Here is a 19,415-nt window from a genome sequence, read left to right on the forward strand (position 1 = left end):
CTCCTTAACCCTAGAGCCATGACTCTATAGTTAGACCAGGTGTTAATCAGTCTTCTGGGGAAGCTGAATCTAGATCGCAGGTCTACGTGACCCTTGGGCCACATTTCTATAGTTTGATTCGGCACCCTAGACTGGCACCCGATTCCCTTGTGCACTACTTTAGACCAGGGCCCATAAGGCAGGTCTATATGTGTCTATAGTTGGATTAGGTGCACTACTTTAGTTGGTGGGTGTGGGCGAGGGGTTGGTTGTTTTTGGGTGGGTGGGTGGGTGGGTGTGGGCGAGGGGTTGGTTGTTTGGTGGGTGGGTGTGGGCGAGGGGTTGGTTTGGTGGGTGGGTGTGGGGGAGGGGTTGGTTGGTGGGTGGGTGTGGGCGAGGGGTTGGTTGTTTGGTGGGTGGGTGGGTGGGTGGGTGGGTGGGGGCGAGGGGTTGGTTGTTTGGTGGGTGGGTGGGTGTGGGGGAGGGGTTGGTTGGTGTGTGTGTGTGTGTGGGGGGGGGTTGGTTGAGGGGTGGTGGTGTGTGTGTGTGTGCGCGTGTGTGTGTGGGGGGGTCTTTTGAAGTGTGACAGGTATGGACTTGGATGAACCAGGTGTGTGTGCTGTGCCCGTATGCCTCATCATCATCATTCTCATCAAAGTAAAACCCACACACACTCATTCAAAATCTCACTGTGTGTGTGTTTCACAGTGTATCACACACTCACCTTTTCTGATCTTCTCTGCTAAATATAGATCCCCAATCACACTCTACAGTAAACTCCTATGTTAATAGCAGATAATATCATCTCTCTGTAATTCATCTGTGTGTGGTACACTGTTCCACACTGATTTACACAGAGATTGATGAATAGATAATGGAGGGAGAGGGGGAAGGGGTGAGAGCGACGGAGAGAGAGGGGAAGGGGTGAGAGAGATGGAGAGAGAGGGGGAAGGGGTGAGAGAGATGGAGAGAGAGGAGTGAAGGGCTGAGAGAGGGGATGGGAGAGAGGGTGAGGGATGAGAGGAAGGGGGATGGAGAGAGGGGAAGGGGTGAGAGAGATGAGAGAGGGGGAAGGGTGAGAGAGATGGAGAGAGAGGGGAAGTGGTGAGAGAGATGAGAGAGAGAGGGGAAGGGGTGAGAGAGATGGAGAGAGAGGGGGAAGGGGTGAGAGAGATGGGGGAGAGGGTGGAGAGAAGAGAGATGGAGAGAGGGGTGGGCAGAGAGAGGGGGAAGGGGTGAGAGAGATGAGAGAGGGGAAGGGGTGAAGAGCGACGGAGAGAGAGGGGGAAGGGGTGAGAGAGGGGAGAGAGGAGGGGTGAGAGAGATGGAGAGAGAGGGAAGGGGTGAGAGAGATGGAGAGAGAGGGAGGGGTGAAGGGCTGAGGGCTGAGAGGGGATGGGCAGAGCGAGGGGGAAGGGGTGAGAGAGATGGAGAGAGAGGGTGAAGGGCTGACAGAGAGGGGATGGGCAGAGAGAGGGGGAAGGGGTGAGAGAGATGGAAAAGAGGGGGAAGGAGTGAGAGAGATGAGAGAGGGGGAAGGGGTGAGAGATGAGAGAGGGGGAAGGCGTGAGAGAGATGGTGAGAGAGATGGAGAGAGAGGGGTGAAGGGCTGACAGAGGGGGAGGGGTGAGAGAGATGGAGAAAGGGGGAAGGGGTGAGAGATGGAGAGAGGGGGAGGGGGTGAGAAAGAGGGGGAAGGGGTAAGAGATGGAGAGAGAGGGAAGGGGTGAGAGATGGAGAGAGAGAGGGAAGGGGTGAGAGATGGAGAGAGAGGGGGAAGGGGTGAGAGAGATGGAGAGAGAGGGGAAGGGGTGAGAGAGATGGAGAGAGAGGCTGACAGAGAGGGGGATGGGCAGAGAGAGGGGGAAGGGGTGAGAGAGATGGAGAGAGAGGGAAGGGGTGAGAGAGATGGTGAGAGAGATGACAGAGAGGGAGGGGTGAAGGGCTGGAGAGAGGGGGAGGGGTGAGAGAGATGGAGAGAGGGGGAGGGGTGAGAGAGATGGAGAGAGGGGGAGGGGTGAGAGAGATGGAGAGAGGGGGAGGGGTGAGAGAGATGGAGAGAGGGGGAGGGGTGAGAGAGATGGAGAGAGGGGAGGGGTGAGAGAGATGGGAGAGAGGGGGAAGGGGTGAGAGATGGAGAAGGGGTGAGAGAGATGGAGAAGGGGTGAGAGAGATGGGGAGAGAGTCTGACAGAGAGGGGGATGGGCAGAGAGAGGGGGAAGGGGTGAGAGAGATGGAGAGAGAGGGGGAAGGGGTGAGAGAGATGGAGAGAGAGGGTGTAAAGGGCTGACAGAGAGGGGGATGGGGTGAGAGAGGGGGAAGGGGTGAGAGAGAAAAGGGGAGCGGAAAAGATTGAATGTGTGATTTAGAAAGAGAGAGAGAGAGGGGAAAGATGGAGAAAGAGTAGGGATATCAAATCAAATCACATTTTATTGGTCACATACACATGGTTATCAGATGTTAATGCGAGTGTAGCGACATGCTTGTGCGTCTAGTTCCGACCGTGCAGTAATATCTAACAAGTAATCTAACAATTTCACAACAACTACCTTATACACACAAGTGTAAAGGAATGAATAAGAATATGTACATATAAATATATGAATGAGTGATGGCCGAACGGCATAGGCAAGATGCAGTAGATGGTATAGAGTACAGTATATACATATGAGATGAGTAATGTAGGGTATTTAAACATTATATAAAGTGGCATTGATTAAAGTGGCTAGTGGTATATTTATTACATACATTTTTCCATTATTAAAGTGGCTGGAGTTTAGTCAGTATGTTGGCAGCAGCCACTCAATGTTAGTGATGGCTGTTTAATAGTCTTTGAGATAGAAGCTGTTTTTCAGTCTCTCAGTCCCAGCTTTGATGCACCTGTACTGACCTCGTCTTCTGGATGGTAGTGGTGTGAACAGGCAGTGGCTCAGGTGGTTGTTGTCCTTGATGATCTTTATGGCCTTCCTGTGACATCGGGTGGTGTAGGTGTCCTGGAGGGCAGGTAGTTTGCCCCCGGTGATGCGTTGTGCAGACCTCACTACCCTCTGGAGAGCCTTACGGTTATGGGCAGAGCAGTTGCCGTTCCAGGCGGTGATACAGCCCGACAGGATGCTCTCCATTGTGCATCTGTAAAAGTTTGTGGGTGTTTTTGGTGACAAGCCACGCCTTCTTCACCCCGCTGTCTGTGTGGGTGGACCATTTCAGTTTGTCCGTGATGTGTACGCCGAGGAACTTAAAACTTTCCACCCTCTCCACTACTGTCCCGTCCATGTGGATAGGGGGCTGCTCCCTCTGCTGTTTCCTGAAGTCCACGATCATCTCCTTTGTTTTGTTATCATTGAGTGTGAGGTTATTTTCCTGACACCACCTCCTCCCAGGCCGTCTTCCTGACACCACCACTGTTGTGTCGTCTGCAAACTTGATGATTGAGTTGAAGGCGGCCCACTCGTGGGTGAACAGGGAGTGGGTCTAGTGTTGTGATCAGGTGGAGGGTGGGGGCGGGTCAGGAAGTCCAGTACCCATATCGAGACCCAGGGTCCGAGTTTGACTATGGTGTTGAATGCTGAACTGTAGTCAAAGCATTCTTTAGGTATTTCTCTTGTCCAGATGGGTTAGGGCAGTGTGCAGTGTGAATTGCGTCGTCTGTGGAGTGCTAGTGGGTCTAGGGTGTCAGGTAGGGTGGAGGTGATATGGTCATTTGACGGAAGTGAGTGCTACGGGGCAGTCATTTAGCTCAGTTTCGCTTTCTTGGGAACAGGACCAATGGTGGCCCTCTTGAAGCATGTGGGAACAGCAGACTGGTATAAGGCTGATTAAATATGTCCGTAAACACACCAGCCAGCTGGTCTGCGCATGCTCTGAGGACTCAGCTGGGGATGCCGTCTGGGCCTGCAGCCTTGCGAGGGTTAACACGTTTAAATGTTTTACTCACGTTGGCCGCGGTGAAGAAGAGCCCACAGGTTTTGGTAGCGGGCCGTGTCAGTGGCACTGTATTGTCCTCAAAGCGAGCAAAGCAGTTGTTTAGTTTGTCTGGGAGCAAGACATTGTGGTCCGCGACGGGGCTGGTTTTTCTTTTGTAGTCCGTGATTGACTGTAGACTGTAGGATGGAGTGATAGAAAGAGTGCTGGAGAGAGAGAGAGGGAAACAACTAACGAGGGTGTGTTTGTGTGAGTGAGTGTGAGAGGGCGCTAAGGAGATTCCTATCTCAACTTTTTCCATACCCTGTGTTTATTGGGAGAGAATGTTGCTTATCCAGCCAGGTCGTTCAAGATTGACTTTGAAGTTGGACTTCTATCCATGTCCTGAGGACGTTGGGAAATGCCTTCAAAACAGGTCACTAGGGGAAACGAGCACTTGAGCATCAAGTCGTCTCATGACTCTGGATCAGATGGGGAAACGGGGGGGGGATACCTAGTCAGTTATACAACTGAATGCCTTCAACTGAAATGTGTCTTCTGCATTTAACCCCTCTGACTCAGAAAGGTGCAGGGGGCTGCCTTAATCGACATCCACGTCTTCGGCGCCCAGTAGGTTAACTGCCTTGTTCAGGGGCAGAACGACAGATTTTTACCTTGTCAGCTCGGGGATTCGATCCAGCAACCTTTTGGTTACTGGCCCAACGCTCTAACCACTGGAAGTGTGTGTGTGTGTGTGTGTGTGTGTGTGTGTGTGTGTTGCGTGTTCAATCCCAGTGGGGGGGTTCTAACCCCATCCCATCCCAAACCTTAACCATTTAGAATGAGTGACTGAATTTAACCCTTACCTTAACCATTTAGAATGAGTGACTGAATGTAACCCTTACCTTAACCATTTAGAATGAGTGACTGAATTTAACCCTTACCTTAACCATTTAGAATGAGTGACTGAATTTAACCCTTACCTTAACCATTTAATTTAACCCTTACCTTAACCATTTAGAATGAGTGACTGAATTTAACCCTTACCTTAACCATTTAGAATGAGTGTGACTGAATGAATTTAACCCTTACCTTAACCATTTAGAATGAGTGACTGAATTTAACCCTTACCTTAACCAGTAGAATGAGTGACTGAATTTAACCCTTAACTTCTAAATGTGACTTTTGGAGAAATGGAGCGATACAGAGCAGCAGGAGAAAAACACTTTGAAATGACATTTGGAGAATGTGGATGAATAATTCTGCAGTGAGACTGTGAGAGCTTGTTGCTCATGCGCACACACACACACGCACACACACACACACACACACACACACACACACACACACACACACACACACACATTAAGCCCTGCAGTAATTTGACATTGTAATCAAACAATACATTTACAAATACAATTTTTGGTGTACTGCATTCTAAACAGCAGGATCTGGGTAATGTGTGTGTCTGCACACTGTTGTCTGCACAATCGTGTCAGTGTGTGTTCTCAGGGTCTGGGTAATCTGCTGCTGTAACATACTGCCTCAATTAAACTGGCTCACACACACACACGTACACACACGCACACACACACACACGCACACACACACACACCCACACACACACACACACACTAGAGATTCGGCATGTCTCTAGGATCACTCAGATTGTAATGAATTGGTGCACCAATTGTCAGGTTATCAGGCATCGCATACACTAATGTCCAAAAGTAAGTGGACACCTGCTCGTTGAACATCTCATTCCAAAATCATGGGCATTAATATGGAGATGGTCTCCCCTTTCCTATTACAGCAGCCTCCACTCTTCTGGGAAGGCTTTCCAATAGATGTTGGAACATTGCTGAGGGGACTTGCTTCCATTTAGCCAAAAGAGCATTAGTTCGGTCGGGCACTGATGTTGGGTGATTTAAGCATTTTTTGTATATAAAGTGTATGTACAGTACTCCAGGGTGCAAAACTGACCCAAGATCAGCATCTAAGGGAATGTTACCCTACACCAGGGTAGACAACCCTGTTCCTGGAGTGACACAGGTACCGCAGGATTGTGTTCCAACTAGGCACCACATCCTACAAACTGACCAACTGAGCTAAATGTAAAAACATGAAGGGCCTGTAGCACAAGAAGGTGGCCCTGGGCTGCTCCAGATACCACTCTCTGTACAACAGTAGCTATTATACTATACTACAGGGTTTGTCTCGCCCCCCCCACACACACACACACATACACTGCTCCTCACACTCCCACTGCTTCAACATCTCTTAACACCCTCTCTCTCTCTCTCTCTCTCTCTCTCTCTCTCTCTCTCTCTCTCTCTCTCTCACTCCTCTCTCACTTCGCGTTCTCTCTCTTCTCTCTCTCCGCTCTCTCTCTCTCTTCGCTCTCTCTCTCTTCGCTTTCACTGCTTTCTCTCTCTTCGCTTTCTCTCTCTCTTCTTTGCTTTCTCTCTCTCTCTCTTTGCTTTCTCTCTCTCTCTCTTCGCTTTCTCTCTCTCTCTCTTTTTGCTTTCTCTCTCTCTCTCTCTCTCTCTCTCTCTCTCTCTCTCTCTCTCTCTCTCTTCTCCATCTGTAGTTCCCCTCTTTGTCTTGATATCATCTGTCTCTGTGTCCTTCACTCTCCTCCTCTTCACCTTTACTCCACCTGTCCCTCCATCTCCTACTTGACTGAGCAAAGCTTCAGCAATGTGTGTGTGTGTCCACATGCAGGCATGTGTGTGTATATGTGTGTGTCCTTCTTATCTGTAATAGGTTTGTTTATTACCTATCCCCAGATGCCCTGTTAGCGCAGTACAGCAGTAATACTAATGTAGGAACACACGCACACACACACGCACACACGCACACGCACACAATACATTAGTATTGTTAATGTAGGATGAAAGAGCTGAAGGTGTGGTAACTCTTTATGTTACTACCATCATTAAACAGGTGATTAACTACTCTTTATGTTACTACCATCATTAAACAGGTGATTAACTACTCTGTTACTACCATCATTAAACAGGTGATTAACTACTCTGTTACTACCATCATTAAACAGGAGATTAACTACTCTTTATGTTACTACCATCATTAAACAGGAGATTAACTACTCTTTATGTTACTAACATCATTAAACTACTCTTTATGTTACTACCATCATTACACAGGAGATTAACTACTCTTTATGTTACTAACATCATTAAACTACTCTTTATGTTACTAACATCATTAAACAGGAGATTAACTACTCTTTATGTTACTACCATCATTAAACTACTCTTTATGTTACTAACATCATTAAACAGGAGATGAACTACTCTTTATGTTACTAACATCATTAAACTACTCTTTATGTTACTACCATCATTACACAGGAGATTAACTACTCTTTATGTTACTAACCATCATTAAACAGGAGATTAACTACTCTTTATGTTACTACCATCATTAAACAGGAGATTAACTACTCTTTATGTTACTAACCATCATTAAACTACTCTTTATGTTACTAACCATCATTAAACAGGAGATTAACTACTCTTTATGTTACTAACCATCATTAAACAGGAGATTAACTACTCTTTATGTTACTAACCATCATTAAACAGGAGATTAACTACTCTTTATGTTACTACCATCATTAAACAGGAGATTAACTACTCTTTATGTTACTAACCATCATTAAACTACTCTTTATGTTACTAACCATCATTAAACAGGAGATTAACTACTCTTTATGTTACTACCATCATTAAACAGGAGATTAACTACTCTTTATGTTACTAACCATCATTAAACTACTCTTTATGTTACTAACATCATTAAACAGGAGATTAACTACTCTTTATGTTACTAACATCATTAAACTACTCTTTATGTTACTAACATCATTAAACTACTCTTTATGTTACTACCATCATTAAACAGGAGATTAACTACTCTTTATGTTACTACCATCATTAAACAGGAGATTAACTACTCTTTATGTTACTAACATCATTAAACTACTCTTTATGTTACTAACATCATTAAACTACTCTTTATGTTACTACCATCATTAAACAGGAGATTAACTACTCTTTATGTTACTAACATCATTAAACTACTCTTTATGTTACTAACATCATTAAACAGGAGATGAACTACTCTTTATGTTAAACATCATTAAACTACTCTTTATGTTACTACCATCATTACACAGGAGATTAACTACTCTTTATGTTACTACCATCATTAAACTACTCTTTATGTTACTACCATCATTAAACAGGAGATTAACTACTCTTTATGTTACTAACATCATTAAACTACTCTTTATGTTACTACCATCATTAAACAGGAGATTAACTACTCTTTATGTTACTACCATCATTAAACAGGAGATGAACTACTCTTTATGTTACTACCATCATTAAACTACTCTTTATGTTACTAACATCATTAAACTACTCTTTATGTTACTACCATCATTACACAGGAGATTAACTACTCTTTATGTTACTAACATCATTAAACAGGAGATTAACTACTCTTTATGTTACTAACATCATTAAACTACTCTTTATGTTACTACCATCATTAAACAGGTGATTAACTACTCTGTTACTACCATCATTAAACAGGTGATTAACTACTCTGTTACTACCATCATTAAACAGGAGATTAACTACTCTTTATGTTACTAACATCATTAAACTACTCTTTATGTTACTACCATCATTACACAGGAGATTAACTACTCTTTATGTTACTAACATCATTAAACTACTCTTTATGTTACTAACATCATTAAACAGGAGATTAACTACTCTTTATGTTACTACCATCATTAAACTACTCTTTATGTTACTAACATCATTAAACAGGAGATGAACTACTCTTTATGTTACTAACATCATTAAACTACTCTTTATGTTACTAACATCATTAAACTACTCTTTATGTTACTAACATCATTAAACTACTCTTTATGTTACTACCATCATTACACAGGAGATTAACTACTCTTTATGTTACTAACCATCATTAAACTACTCTTTATGTTACTAACATCATTAAACAGGAGATTAACTACTCTTTATGTTACTAACATCATTAAACTACTCTTTATGTTACTACCATCATTAAACTACTCTTTATGTTACTACCATCATTAAACAGGAGATTAACTACTCTTTATGTTACTAACATCATTAAACTACTCTTTATGTTACTAACATCATTAAACTACTCTTTATGTTACTACCATCATTACACAGGAGATTAACTACTCTTTATGTTACTACCATCATTAAACAGGAGATTAACTACTCTTTATGTTACTAACATCATTAAACAGGAGATTAACTACTCTTTATGTTACTACCATCATTAAACAGGAGATTAACTACTCTTTATGTTACTAACATCATTAAACTACTCTTTATGTTACTACCATCATTAAACTACTCTTTATGTTACTAACCATCATTACACAGGAGATTAACTACTCTTTATGTTACTACCATCATTAAACAGGAGATTAACTACTCTTTATGTTACTAACCATCATTAAACTACTCTTTATGTTACTACCATCATTAAACTACTCTTTATGTTACTACCATCATTAAACAGGAGATTAACTACTCTTTATTTTACTACCATCATTAAACTACTCTTTATGTTACTAACCATCATTAAACAGGAGATTAACTACTCTTTATGTTACTAACCATCATTAAACAGGAGATTAACTACTCTTTATGTTACTACCATCATTAAACTACTCTTTATGTTACTACCATCATTAAACAGGAGATTAACTACTCTTTATTTTACTACCATCATTAAACTACTCTTTATGTTACTAACCATCATTAAACAGGAGATTAACTACTCTTTATGTTACTAACCATCATTAAACAGGAGATTAACTACTCTTTATGTTACTACCATCATTAAACAGGAGATTAACTACTCTTTATGTTACTAACCATCATTAAACTACTCTTTATGTTACTAACCATCATTAAACAGGAGATTAACTACTCTTTATGTTACTACCATCATTAAACAGGAGATTAACTACTCTTTATGTTACTACCATCATTAAACTACTCTTTGTTACTACCATCATTAAACTACTCTTTATGTTACTAACATCATTAAACTACTCTTTATGTTACTACCATCATTACACAGGAGATTAACTACTCTTTATGTTACTACCATCATTAAACAGGAGATGAACTACTCTTTATGTTACTAACATCATTAAACTACTCTTTATGTTACTACCATCATTAAACAGGAGATTAACTACTCTTTATGTTACTAACCATCATTAAACTACTCTTTATGTTACTAACCATCATTAAACAGGAGATTAACTACTCTTTATGTTACTACCATCATTAAACAGGAGATTAACTACTCTTTATGTTACTAACCATCATTAAACTACTCTTTATGTTACTACCATCATTAAACAGGTGATTAACTACTCTTTAATACCAGGCAGTTGTGTGGACGAACCATATTGTTTCTCATTAGTGCCCGTCAAATACCAAGGAGGGGTGTAAAGTGACTGCACAGGTGTTATCCGGTTTACCACATGTCCTACATTATCATGACTCAGCTCAAAGCCACACTATAAAATACATTATCATGACTCAGCTCAAAGCCGCACTATAAAATACACTATCATGACTCAGCTCAAAGCCGCACTATAAAATACACTATCATGACTCAGCTCAAGGCCGCACTATAAAATACACTATCATGACTCAGCTCAAAGCCGCACTATAAAATACACTATCATGACTCAGCTCAAAGCCACACTATAAAATACACTATCATGACTCAGCTCAAAGCCACACTATAAAATACACTACCATGACTCAGCTCAAAGCCACACTATAAAATACACTATCATGACTCAGCTCAAAGCCACACTATAAAATACACTATCTATCACGACCCAGCTCAAAGCCACACTATAAAATACACTATCATGACTCAGCTCAAAGCCACACTATAAAATACACTATCACGACCCAGCTCAAAGCCACACTATAAAATACACTATCATGACTCAGCTCAAAGCCACACTATAAAATACACTGTCATGACTCAGCTCAAAGCCACACTATAAAATACACAATCATGACTCAGCTCAAAGCCACACTATAAAATACACTATCATGACTTGCTTTTAACCCTTTTAAGTGTATCTTTTACTTTATACTTGTCCGCTTTTACGCACCCCCTGCATCTCTCCTCTCCCATCCACCCGCGCACGCACGCACTCACTCACGCACTCACGCACACACGCACTCACACACGCACTCACGCACGCACTCACGCACGCACGCACGCACACACGCACTCACACACGCACACACGCTCTCACACACGCACTCACACACGCACTCACACACACACACGCACTCACACACACACACGCACTCACACACACGCACACACGCACTCACACACACACACGCACACACACACACGCACACACACACGCCCTCACACGCACACCCTCACACACGCACTCACACACACGCACTCACACACACACGCACACTTGCCCACTCGCTAAGCGCTCAGCTCTCTCTCGTCTCTCTTAGCTGTGTGCCTGTCCGATCCCACGCGTTGTGCAGCATTAGGAGTAGGAGTGTTGTCAAGTGATTTCCTGCACTGTGAAGATCTGCTCTAGTCACAAACAAAACCACTTATGGTCCGTTTCATCCCTTCAGTGCCCGTCTCCCTGACTCACACCAGTGTCCTGTTCTCTCTTTCTCTGTACTCCTTCAGGGATCCCTCTTTCTTTCTCTCATCCCTCTTTCTCTCATCCCTCATCCCTGGCACTTGTTCCCTCTTGTCTTCTGCGGATTGCTGTCCCGTTCTCTCTCTCTCTCACACACTCCATCATCAGACAAGTAAAATGAGTCACTCTTACCTGTTCGGTTTCTCAGTCTTCTCTCTTTGTCTGTCTGTCTCTTTCTCTCCCTTTCTCTCGGTTGATCCTGGTCCGCTGCCTGCTGCGGGCGTGTTTGTGTTCTCCTCCGCGTGTGTGTGTGTTCTCCTCCGTGTGTGTGTGTGGTTCCCAGGTGGTCTTTGACTTCAGTGGGAGCGGACGACTGGAGCTGAGTATGAAAGCTGGAGAGGTGATCTTCCTTCTGAGGAGAGTTAACACAGACTGGCTGGAGGTGAGCTGCAGGCAAGAGATGGAGGGATGGGAGGGTGGGAGGAATAGAGTGGAGGGATGGAGAGGGAGGGGGATGGAGGAGGAGAGGGAGGGATGGAGGAGAGGGAGGGTGGGAGGGTGGAATAGAGTGGAGGGATGGAGAGGGAGGAATGGAGGAGGAGAGGGAGGGATGAGGAGGAGGAGGAGGAGGAGGAGGAGAGGGAGGGATGAGGAGGAAGAGGAGAGGGAGGGATGGATGGAGGAAGAGGAGAGGGAGGGATGGATAGAGGAGGAGGAGGAGGAGAGGGAGGGAGGGATGGATGGAGGAGGTGGAAGAGATGGAGGGGAGGGAGGGAAGAGAGGGAGGGAGGGATAGAGGAGGAGGAGGAGAGGGAGGGGTGGATGGAGGAGGTGGAAGAGATGGAGGAGAGGGAGGAATAGAGGGTGGAGGGATGGAGAGGGAGGAATGGAGGGATGGAGGAGATGGAGGAGAGGGAGGGGAGGGAGGAGGAGGAGGAGGAGGAGGAGAGGGAGGGATGAGGAGGAGGAAGAGGAGAGGGAGGGATGGATGGAGGAGGAGGAGGAGGGGGATGGATAGAGGAGGAGGAGAGGGAGGGATGGATGGAGGAGAGGGAGGGAGGGATAGAGGAGGAGAGGGAGGGATGGATGGAGGAGGTGGAAGGGAGGGAGAGAGGGAGGGAGGGAGGGATGGAGGAGAAGGGGAGGGAGGGATGGTGGAGAGGGAGGGATGGATGGAGGAGAGGGGGGAGGGATGGAGGAGGGAGAAATTGAAGAGGAGAGGAGTGAATAGAGGGGAGGGATGAGGAGGAACGGTGGGAGGAGAGAGAGATGGGAGTTTGGAGAGAGGAGGGAGGGAGATGGATGGGCACTAGGAGGGAGGGTGGAGGGAGAGAAGAGAATGAGAATGAGTGAGAGAGAAGAGGGTGGCGAGAGAGAGGGAGGGTGGCGAGAGAGAGGGAGGGTGGCGAGAGAGAGGGAGGGTGGCGAGAGAGAGGGGAGGGTGGCGAGAGAGAGGGAGGGTGGCGAGAGAGAGGGAGGGTGGCGAGAGAGAGGGAGGGTGGCGAGAGAGAGGGAGGGTGGCGAGAGAGAGGGAGGGTGAGGAGGGTGGCGAGAGAGGGAGGGTGGCGAGAGAGAGGGAGGGTGGCGAGAGAGAGGGAGGGTGGCGAGAGAGAGGGAGGGTGGCGAGAGAGAGGGAGGGTGGATAGAGAGAGGGAGGGTGGATAGAGAGAGAGAGACTAGAGAGTTAATGAGAAAGAGGGTGGATAGAGAAAGGGGCAACCAGTGAAGAACAAACACCATTGTAAATACAACCCATATTTATGCTTATTTTTTTCCCTTGTGTACTTTAACCATTTGTACATTGTTACAACACTGTATATATACATAATATGACATTTGTAATGTCTTTATTGTTTTGAAACTTCTGTATATGTAATGTCTACTGTTATTTTCTATTGTTTATTTCACTTTTGTATATTATCTACCTCACTTGCTTTGGCAATGTTAACACATGTTTCCCATGCCAATAAAGCCCCTTGAGTTGAATTGAATTGAAAGGGAATGGAGAGAGAGGGAAGAGGAGAGAGAGAGAGAGGGGGAAGAGGTGAGAGAGGGGGAAGAGGTGAGAGAGGCAGGGAAGAGGTGAGAGAGAGGCAGGGAAGAGGTGAGAGAGGCAGGGAAGAGGTGAGAGAGAGGCAGGGAAGAGGTGAGAGAGAGGCAGGGGAAGAGGTGAGAGAGAGGCAGGGGGGGAAGAGGTGAGAGAGAGGCAGGGGAAGAGGTGAGAGAGAGGCAGGGAAGAGGTGAAAGAGGGGGAAGAGGTGAGAGAGAGGGGGAAGAGGTGAGAGAGAGGGGAAGAGGTGAGAGAGAGGGGGGAAGAGGTGAGAGGGGGAAGAGGTGAGAGAGAGGGGGAAGAGGTGAGAGAGAGAGGGGGAAGAGGTGAGAGAGAGGGGGAAGAGAGAGAGTGAGGGGGGAAGAGGTGAGAGAGAGGGGGAAGAGGGTGAGAGAGGGGAAGAGGTGAGAGAGAGGGGGAAGAGGTGAGAGAGAGGCAGGGGAAGAGGTGAGAGAGAGGCAGGGGAAGAGGTGAGAGAGAGGCAGGGGAAGAGGTGAGAGAGAGGCAGGGAAGAGGTGAAAGAGGGGGAAGAGGTGAGAGAGAGGGGGAAGAGGTGAGAGAGAGGGGGAAGAGGTGAGAGAGAGGGGAAGAGGTGAGAGAGAGGGGGAAGAGGTGAGAGAGAGAGGAGGGGGAAGAGGTGAGAGAGAGGCAGGGAAGAGAGAGAGAGGCAGGGGAAGAGGTGAGAGAGAGGCAGGGGAAGAGGTGAGAGAGAGGCAGGGGAAGAGGTGAGAGAGAGGCAGGGGAAGAGGTGAGAGAGGAGGGGAAGAGGTGAAAAGAGGGGGAAGAGGTGAGAGAGAGTGGGGAAGAGGTGAGAGAGAGGGGGGAAGAGGTGAGAGAGAGGGGGGGGAAGAGGTGAGAGAGAGGGGGGAAGAGGTGAGAGAGAGGGGGGGAAGAGGTGAGAGAGAGGGGGGAAGAGGTGAGAGAGAGGGGGAAGAGGTGAGAGAGAGGGGGGAAGAGGTGAGAGAGGGGGAAGAGGTGAGAGAGAGGGGAAGAGGTGAAGAGAGGGGGAAGAGGTGAGAGAGGCAGGGGGAGGGAGAAGAGGGGAAGGGTGAGAGAGAGGCAGGGGAAGAGGTGAGAGAGAGGGGGAAGAGGTGAGAGAGAGGGGGAAGAGGTGAGAGAGGGAGAGAGGGGGAAGAGGGGAAGAGGTGAGAGAGAGGGGGAAGAGGTGAGAGAGGGGGGAAGAGGAGAGAGAGAGGGGAAGAGGTGAGAGAGAGGGGGAAGAGGTGAGAGAGAGGGGGAAGAGGTGAGAGAGGGAAGAGAGAGGGGGAAGAGGTGAGAGAGAGAGGGGAAGAGGAGAGAGAGGGGGGAAGAGGTGAGAGAGGGGGAAGAGGTGAGAGGGGGAGAGGGAGAGAGAGAGAGAGGGGGAAGAGGAGAGAGGGGGAGAGAGAGAGGGGGAGAGGAGAGAGGGAGAGAGAGAGAGAAGGGGAAGAGGAGAGAGGGGGAAGAGAGAGAGAGGGGAAGAGGAGAGAGAGAGAGAGAGAGAGAGAGAGGGGAGAGAGAGAGAGAGGGAAGAGGAGAGAGAGAGAGAGAGGAGAGAGAGGGGGAGAGAGAGAGAGAGAGGAGAGGAGAGAGAGAGAGAGAGGAGAGAGAGAGAGAAGGGGAGAGAGGAGAGAGAGAGAGGAGGAAGAGGGAGAGAGAGGGGAAGAGAGAGAGAGGGAGAGAGAGAGAGAGGGGAAGAGGAGAGAGGGGGAAGAGAGAGAGGGGGAAGAGGGAGAGAGAGAGGAGGAGAGAGCAAGAGGGGGGAAGAGGGGAAGAGAGAGAGAGAGAGGGGAAGAGGAGAGAGGGGGAAGAGAGAGAGAGAGAGAGAGAGGGAAGAGGAGAGAGGGGGAAGAGGAGAGAGAGAGAGAGGGAAGAGAGAAAGGGGAAGAGGAGAGAGCGAGAGAGGGAAGAGGGGGAGAGAGGGGGAGAGGAGCGAGAGAGAGAGAGGGGGAAGAGGAGCGAGCGAGAGAGAGAGAGAGAGGGGAAGAGGAGAGAGGGGGAGAGAGGAGAGAGAGAGAGAAGGGAAGAGGAGAAAGGGGGAAGAGGAGAGAGAGAGAGAGATAGGGGGAAGAGGAGCGAGCGAGAGAGAGAGGGGGAAGAGGAGCGAGCGAGAGAGAGAGGGGGAAGAGGAGCGAGAGGGGGAAGAGGAGCGAGAGAGAGAGGGGGAAGAGGAGAGAGAGGGGGAAGAGGAGCGAGAGGGGGGGAAAGAGGAGAGAGGGGGAAGAGGAGCGAGAGGGGGAAGAGGAGCGAGAGGGGGAAGAGGAGCGAGCGAGAGAGAGAGGGGGAAGAGGAGAGAGCGAGCGAGAGAGAGTGGAGGTAGAGGAGAGCGAGAGAGAGTGGAGGTAGAGGAGAGCGAGCGAGAGAGAGAGAGATGATGCAGAGAGAGAGAGAGATGATGCAGAGAGAGAGGGATGAGTAAAGTGAAGAGAAGAAGGGTCAGCAGGGGTCAAGCCTTACTCAAAATGCCTCACACACATATGGGCCATCTCTGTATGTGTGTCTTGAGTACTTCTGAGATATTAGCCAGGTCATGATGTTGAGCCTATGTAAAACTGCTTCTATACACACTCACACTTTACAGCCCTCTCTCTATTAATCCACCTCTCTCTATTAATCCACCTCTATATTAATCCACCTCTCTCTGTTAATCCATCTCTCTATTAATCCACCTCTCTCTATTAATCCACCTCACTCTATTAATCCACCTCTCTCTATTAATCCACCTCTCTCTATTAATCCACCCCTCTCTATTAATCCACCTCTCTCTATTAATCCACCTCTCTATTAATCCACCTCTCTCTATTAATCCACCTCTCTATTAATCCACCCCTCTCTATTAATCCACCTCTCTCTATTAATCCACCTCTCTATTAATCCACCTCTCTCTATTAACCCACCTCTCTCTATTAGACCACCTCTCTATTAATCCACCTCTCTCCATTAATCCACCTCTCTATTAACCCACCTCTCTATTAATCCACCTCTCTATTAATCCACCTCTCTCTATTAACCCACCTCTCTCTATTAATCCACCTCTCTATTAATCCACCTCTCTATTAATCCACCTCTCTCTATTAATCCACCTCTCTCTATTAATCCACCTCTATATTAATCCACCTCTCTATTAATCCACCTCTCTCTATTAACCCACCTCTCTCTTAGACCACCTCTCTATTAATCCACCTCTCTCTATTAACCCACCTCTCTCTATTAATCCACCTCTCTATTAATCCACCTCTCTATTAATCCACCTCTCTCTATTAATCCACCTCTCTCTATTAATCCACCTCTATATTAATCCACCTCTCTTTTCATCCACCTCTCTCTATTAGACCACCTCTCTATTAATACACCCCTCTCTATTAATCCACCCCTCTCTCTCTCTCTCTCTCTCTCTCTCTCTCTCTCTCACTTCCTCTCTCTCACTTCCTCTCTCTCTCAGGGCACGGTGAGCAATCGAACAGGTATCTTCCCAGAATCCTTTGTGAAGATCATTAAGCCCCTCCCAGAGAGTGACTCTGATGGCGAGAGCGGTGGCGCTTCAGGTAAAGGGGCGGGGTCTTACAGCTGCCTGCGCTGCTACCTGCTCACACCCCAGGGCGTCGACACCAGGTATCCCAGTTAATAATGTATTGGAGAGACTGTATGTATCCCAGGTAATAATGTATTGGAGTGACTGTATGTATCCCAGTTAATAATGTATTGGAGTGACTGTATGTATCCCAGGTAATAATGTATTGGTGTGACTGTATGTATCCCAGGTAATAATGTATTGGTGTGACTGTATGTATCCCAGGTAATAATGTATTGGTGTGACTGTATGTATCCCAGGTAATAATGTATTGGAGTGACTGTATGTATCCCAGTTAATAATGTATTGGTGTGACTGTATGTATCCCAGGTAATAATGTATTGGTGTGACTGTATGTATCCCAGTTAATAATGTATTGGAGTGACTGTATGTATCCCAGGTAATAATGTATTGGTGTGACTGTATGTATCCCAGGTAATAATGTATTGGTGTGACTGTATGTATCCCAGGTAATAATGTATTGGTGTGACTGTATGTATCCCAGGTAATAATGTATTGGTGTGACTGTATGTATCCCAGTTAATAATGTACTGGTGTGACTGTATGTGACAGGGATGTGTGTGTTGAAGAAGATATCTCCACCCAGCCATCATACAAAGAACTATTGGCACGCATGAGGTAAGATACCAGACACATCCACTGCTGAATCAACTCCACTCTTCACTACATATCTGATATTCTCCTCTTCTCTACATATCTGATATTCTCCTCTTCTCTACATATCTGATATTCTCCTCTTCTCTACATATCTGTTACTCAGCTGATATTCTCCTCTTCACTACATATCTGATATTCTCCTCTTCTCTACATATCTGTTACTCAGCTGATATTCTCCTCTTCACTACATATCTGATATTCTCCTCTTCTCTACATATCTGATATTCTCCTCTTCTCTACATATCTGTTACTCAGCTGATATTCTCCTCTTCACTACATATCTGATATTCTCCTCTTCACTACATATCTGATATTCTCCTCTTCTCTACATATCTGTTACTCAGCTGATATTCTCCTCTTCACTACATATCTGATATTCTCCTCTTCACTACATATCTGATATTCTCCTCTTCTCTACATATCTGATATTCTCCTCTTCTCTACATATCTGATATTCTCCTCTTCACTACATATCTGATATTCTCCTCTTCTCTACATATCTGATATTCTCCTCTTCTCTACATATCTGATATTCTCCTCTTCTCTACATATCTGATATTCTCCTCTTCTCTACATATCTGTTACTCATCTGATATTCTCCTCTTCACTACATATCTGATATTCTCCTCTTCTCTACATATCTGTTACTCATCTGATATTCTCCTCTTCTCTACATATCTGATATTCTCCTCTTCACTACATATCTGTTACTCATCTGATATTCTCCTCTTCTCTACATATCTGTTACTCATCTGATATTCTCCTCTTCACTACATATCTGTTACTCATCTGATATTCTCCTCTTCACTACATATCTGTTACTCATCTGATATTCTCCTCTTCACTACATATCTGATATTCTCCTCTTCACTACATATCTGTTACTCAGCTGATATTCTCCTCTTCACTACATATCTGTTACTCATCTGATATTCTCCTCTTCTCTACATATCTGATATTCTCCTCTTCACTACATATCTGTTACTCATCTGATATTCTCCTCTTCACTACATATCTGATATTCTCCTCTTCACTACATATCTGATATTCTCCTCTTCACTACATATCTGATATTCTCCTCTTCACTACATATCTGATATTCTCCTCTTCTCTACATATCTGATATTCTCCTCTTCACTACATATCTGATATTCTCCTCTTCTCTACATATCTGATATTCTCCTCTTCTCTACATATCTGTTACTCATCTGATATTCTCCTCTTCACTACATATCTGATATTCTCCTCTTCTCTACATATCTGTTACTCATCTGATATTCTCCTCTTCACTACATATCTGTTACTCATCTGATATTCTCCTCTTCACTACATATCTGTTACTCAGCTGATATTCTCCTCTTCTCTACATATCTGATATTCTCCTCTTCTCTACATATCTGTTACTCAGCTGATATTCTCCTCTTCTCTACATATCTGATATTCTCCTCTTCACTACATATCTGATATTCTCCTCTTCACTACATATCTGATATTCTCCTCTT

The 19,415-nt window shown here is 45.6% G+C and overlaps 1 protein-coding gene across 1 annotated transcript in view; it reads left to right on the forward strand.

Moving 5' to 3' along the window:
* The window catches only part of LOC121843704 (neutrophil cytosol factor 4-like), a 55,113-nt gene that overhangs the window by 22,289 nt on the left and 13,409 nt on the right, over nt 1-19,415 (forward strand). The window contains 3 exon segments of the mRNA XM_042313486.1: nt 11,979-12,077; nt 17,107-17,276; nt 17,809-17,874. Of these exon segments, the coding sequence (XP_042169420.1) occupies nt 11,979-12,077; nt 17,107-17,276; nt 17,809-17,874 (335 nt within the window).

The sequence above is a fragment of the Oncorhynchus tshawytscha genome, unplaced genomic scaffold, assembly GCF_018296145.1.
Source record: "Oncorhynchus tshawytscha isolate Ot180627B unplaced genomic scaffold, Otsh_v2.0 Un_contig_3733_pilon_pilon, whole genome shotgun sequence".
NCBI classification, from domain to species: Eukaryota; Metazoa; Chordata; class Actinopteri; order Salmoniformes; family Salmonidae; genus Oncorhynchus; species Oncorhynchus tshawytscha.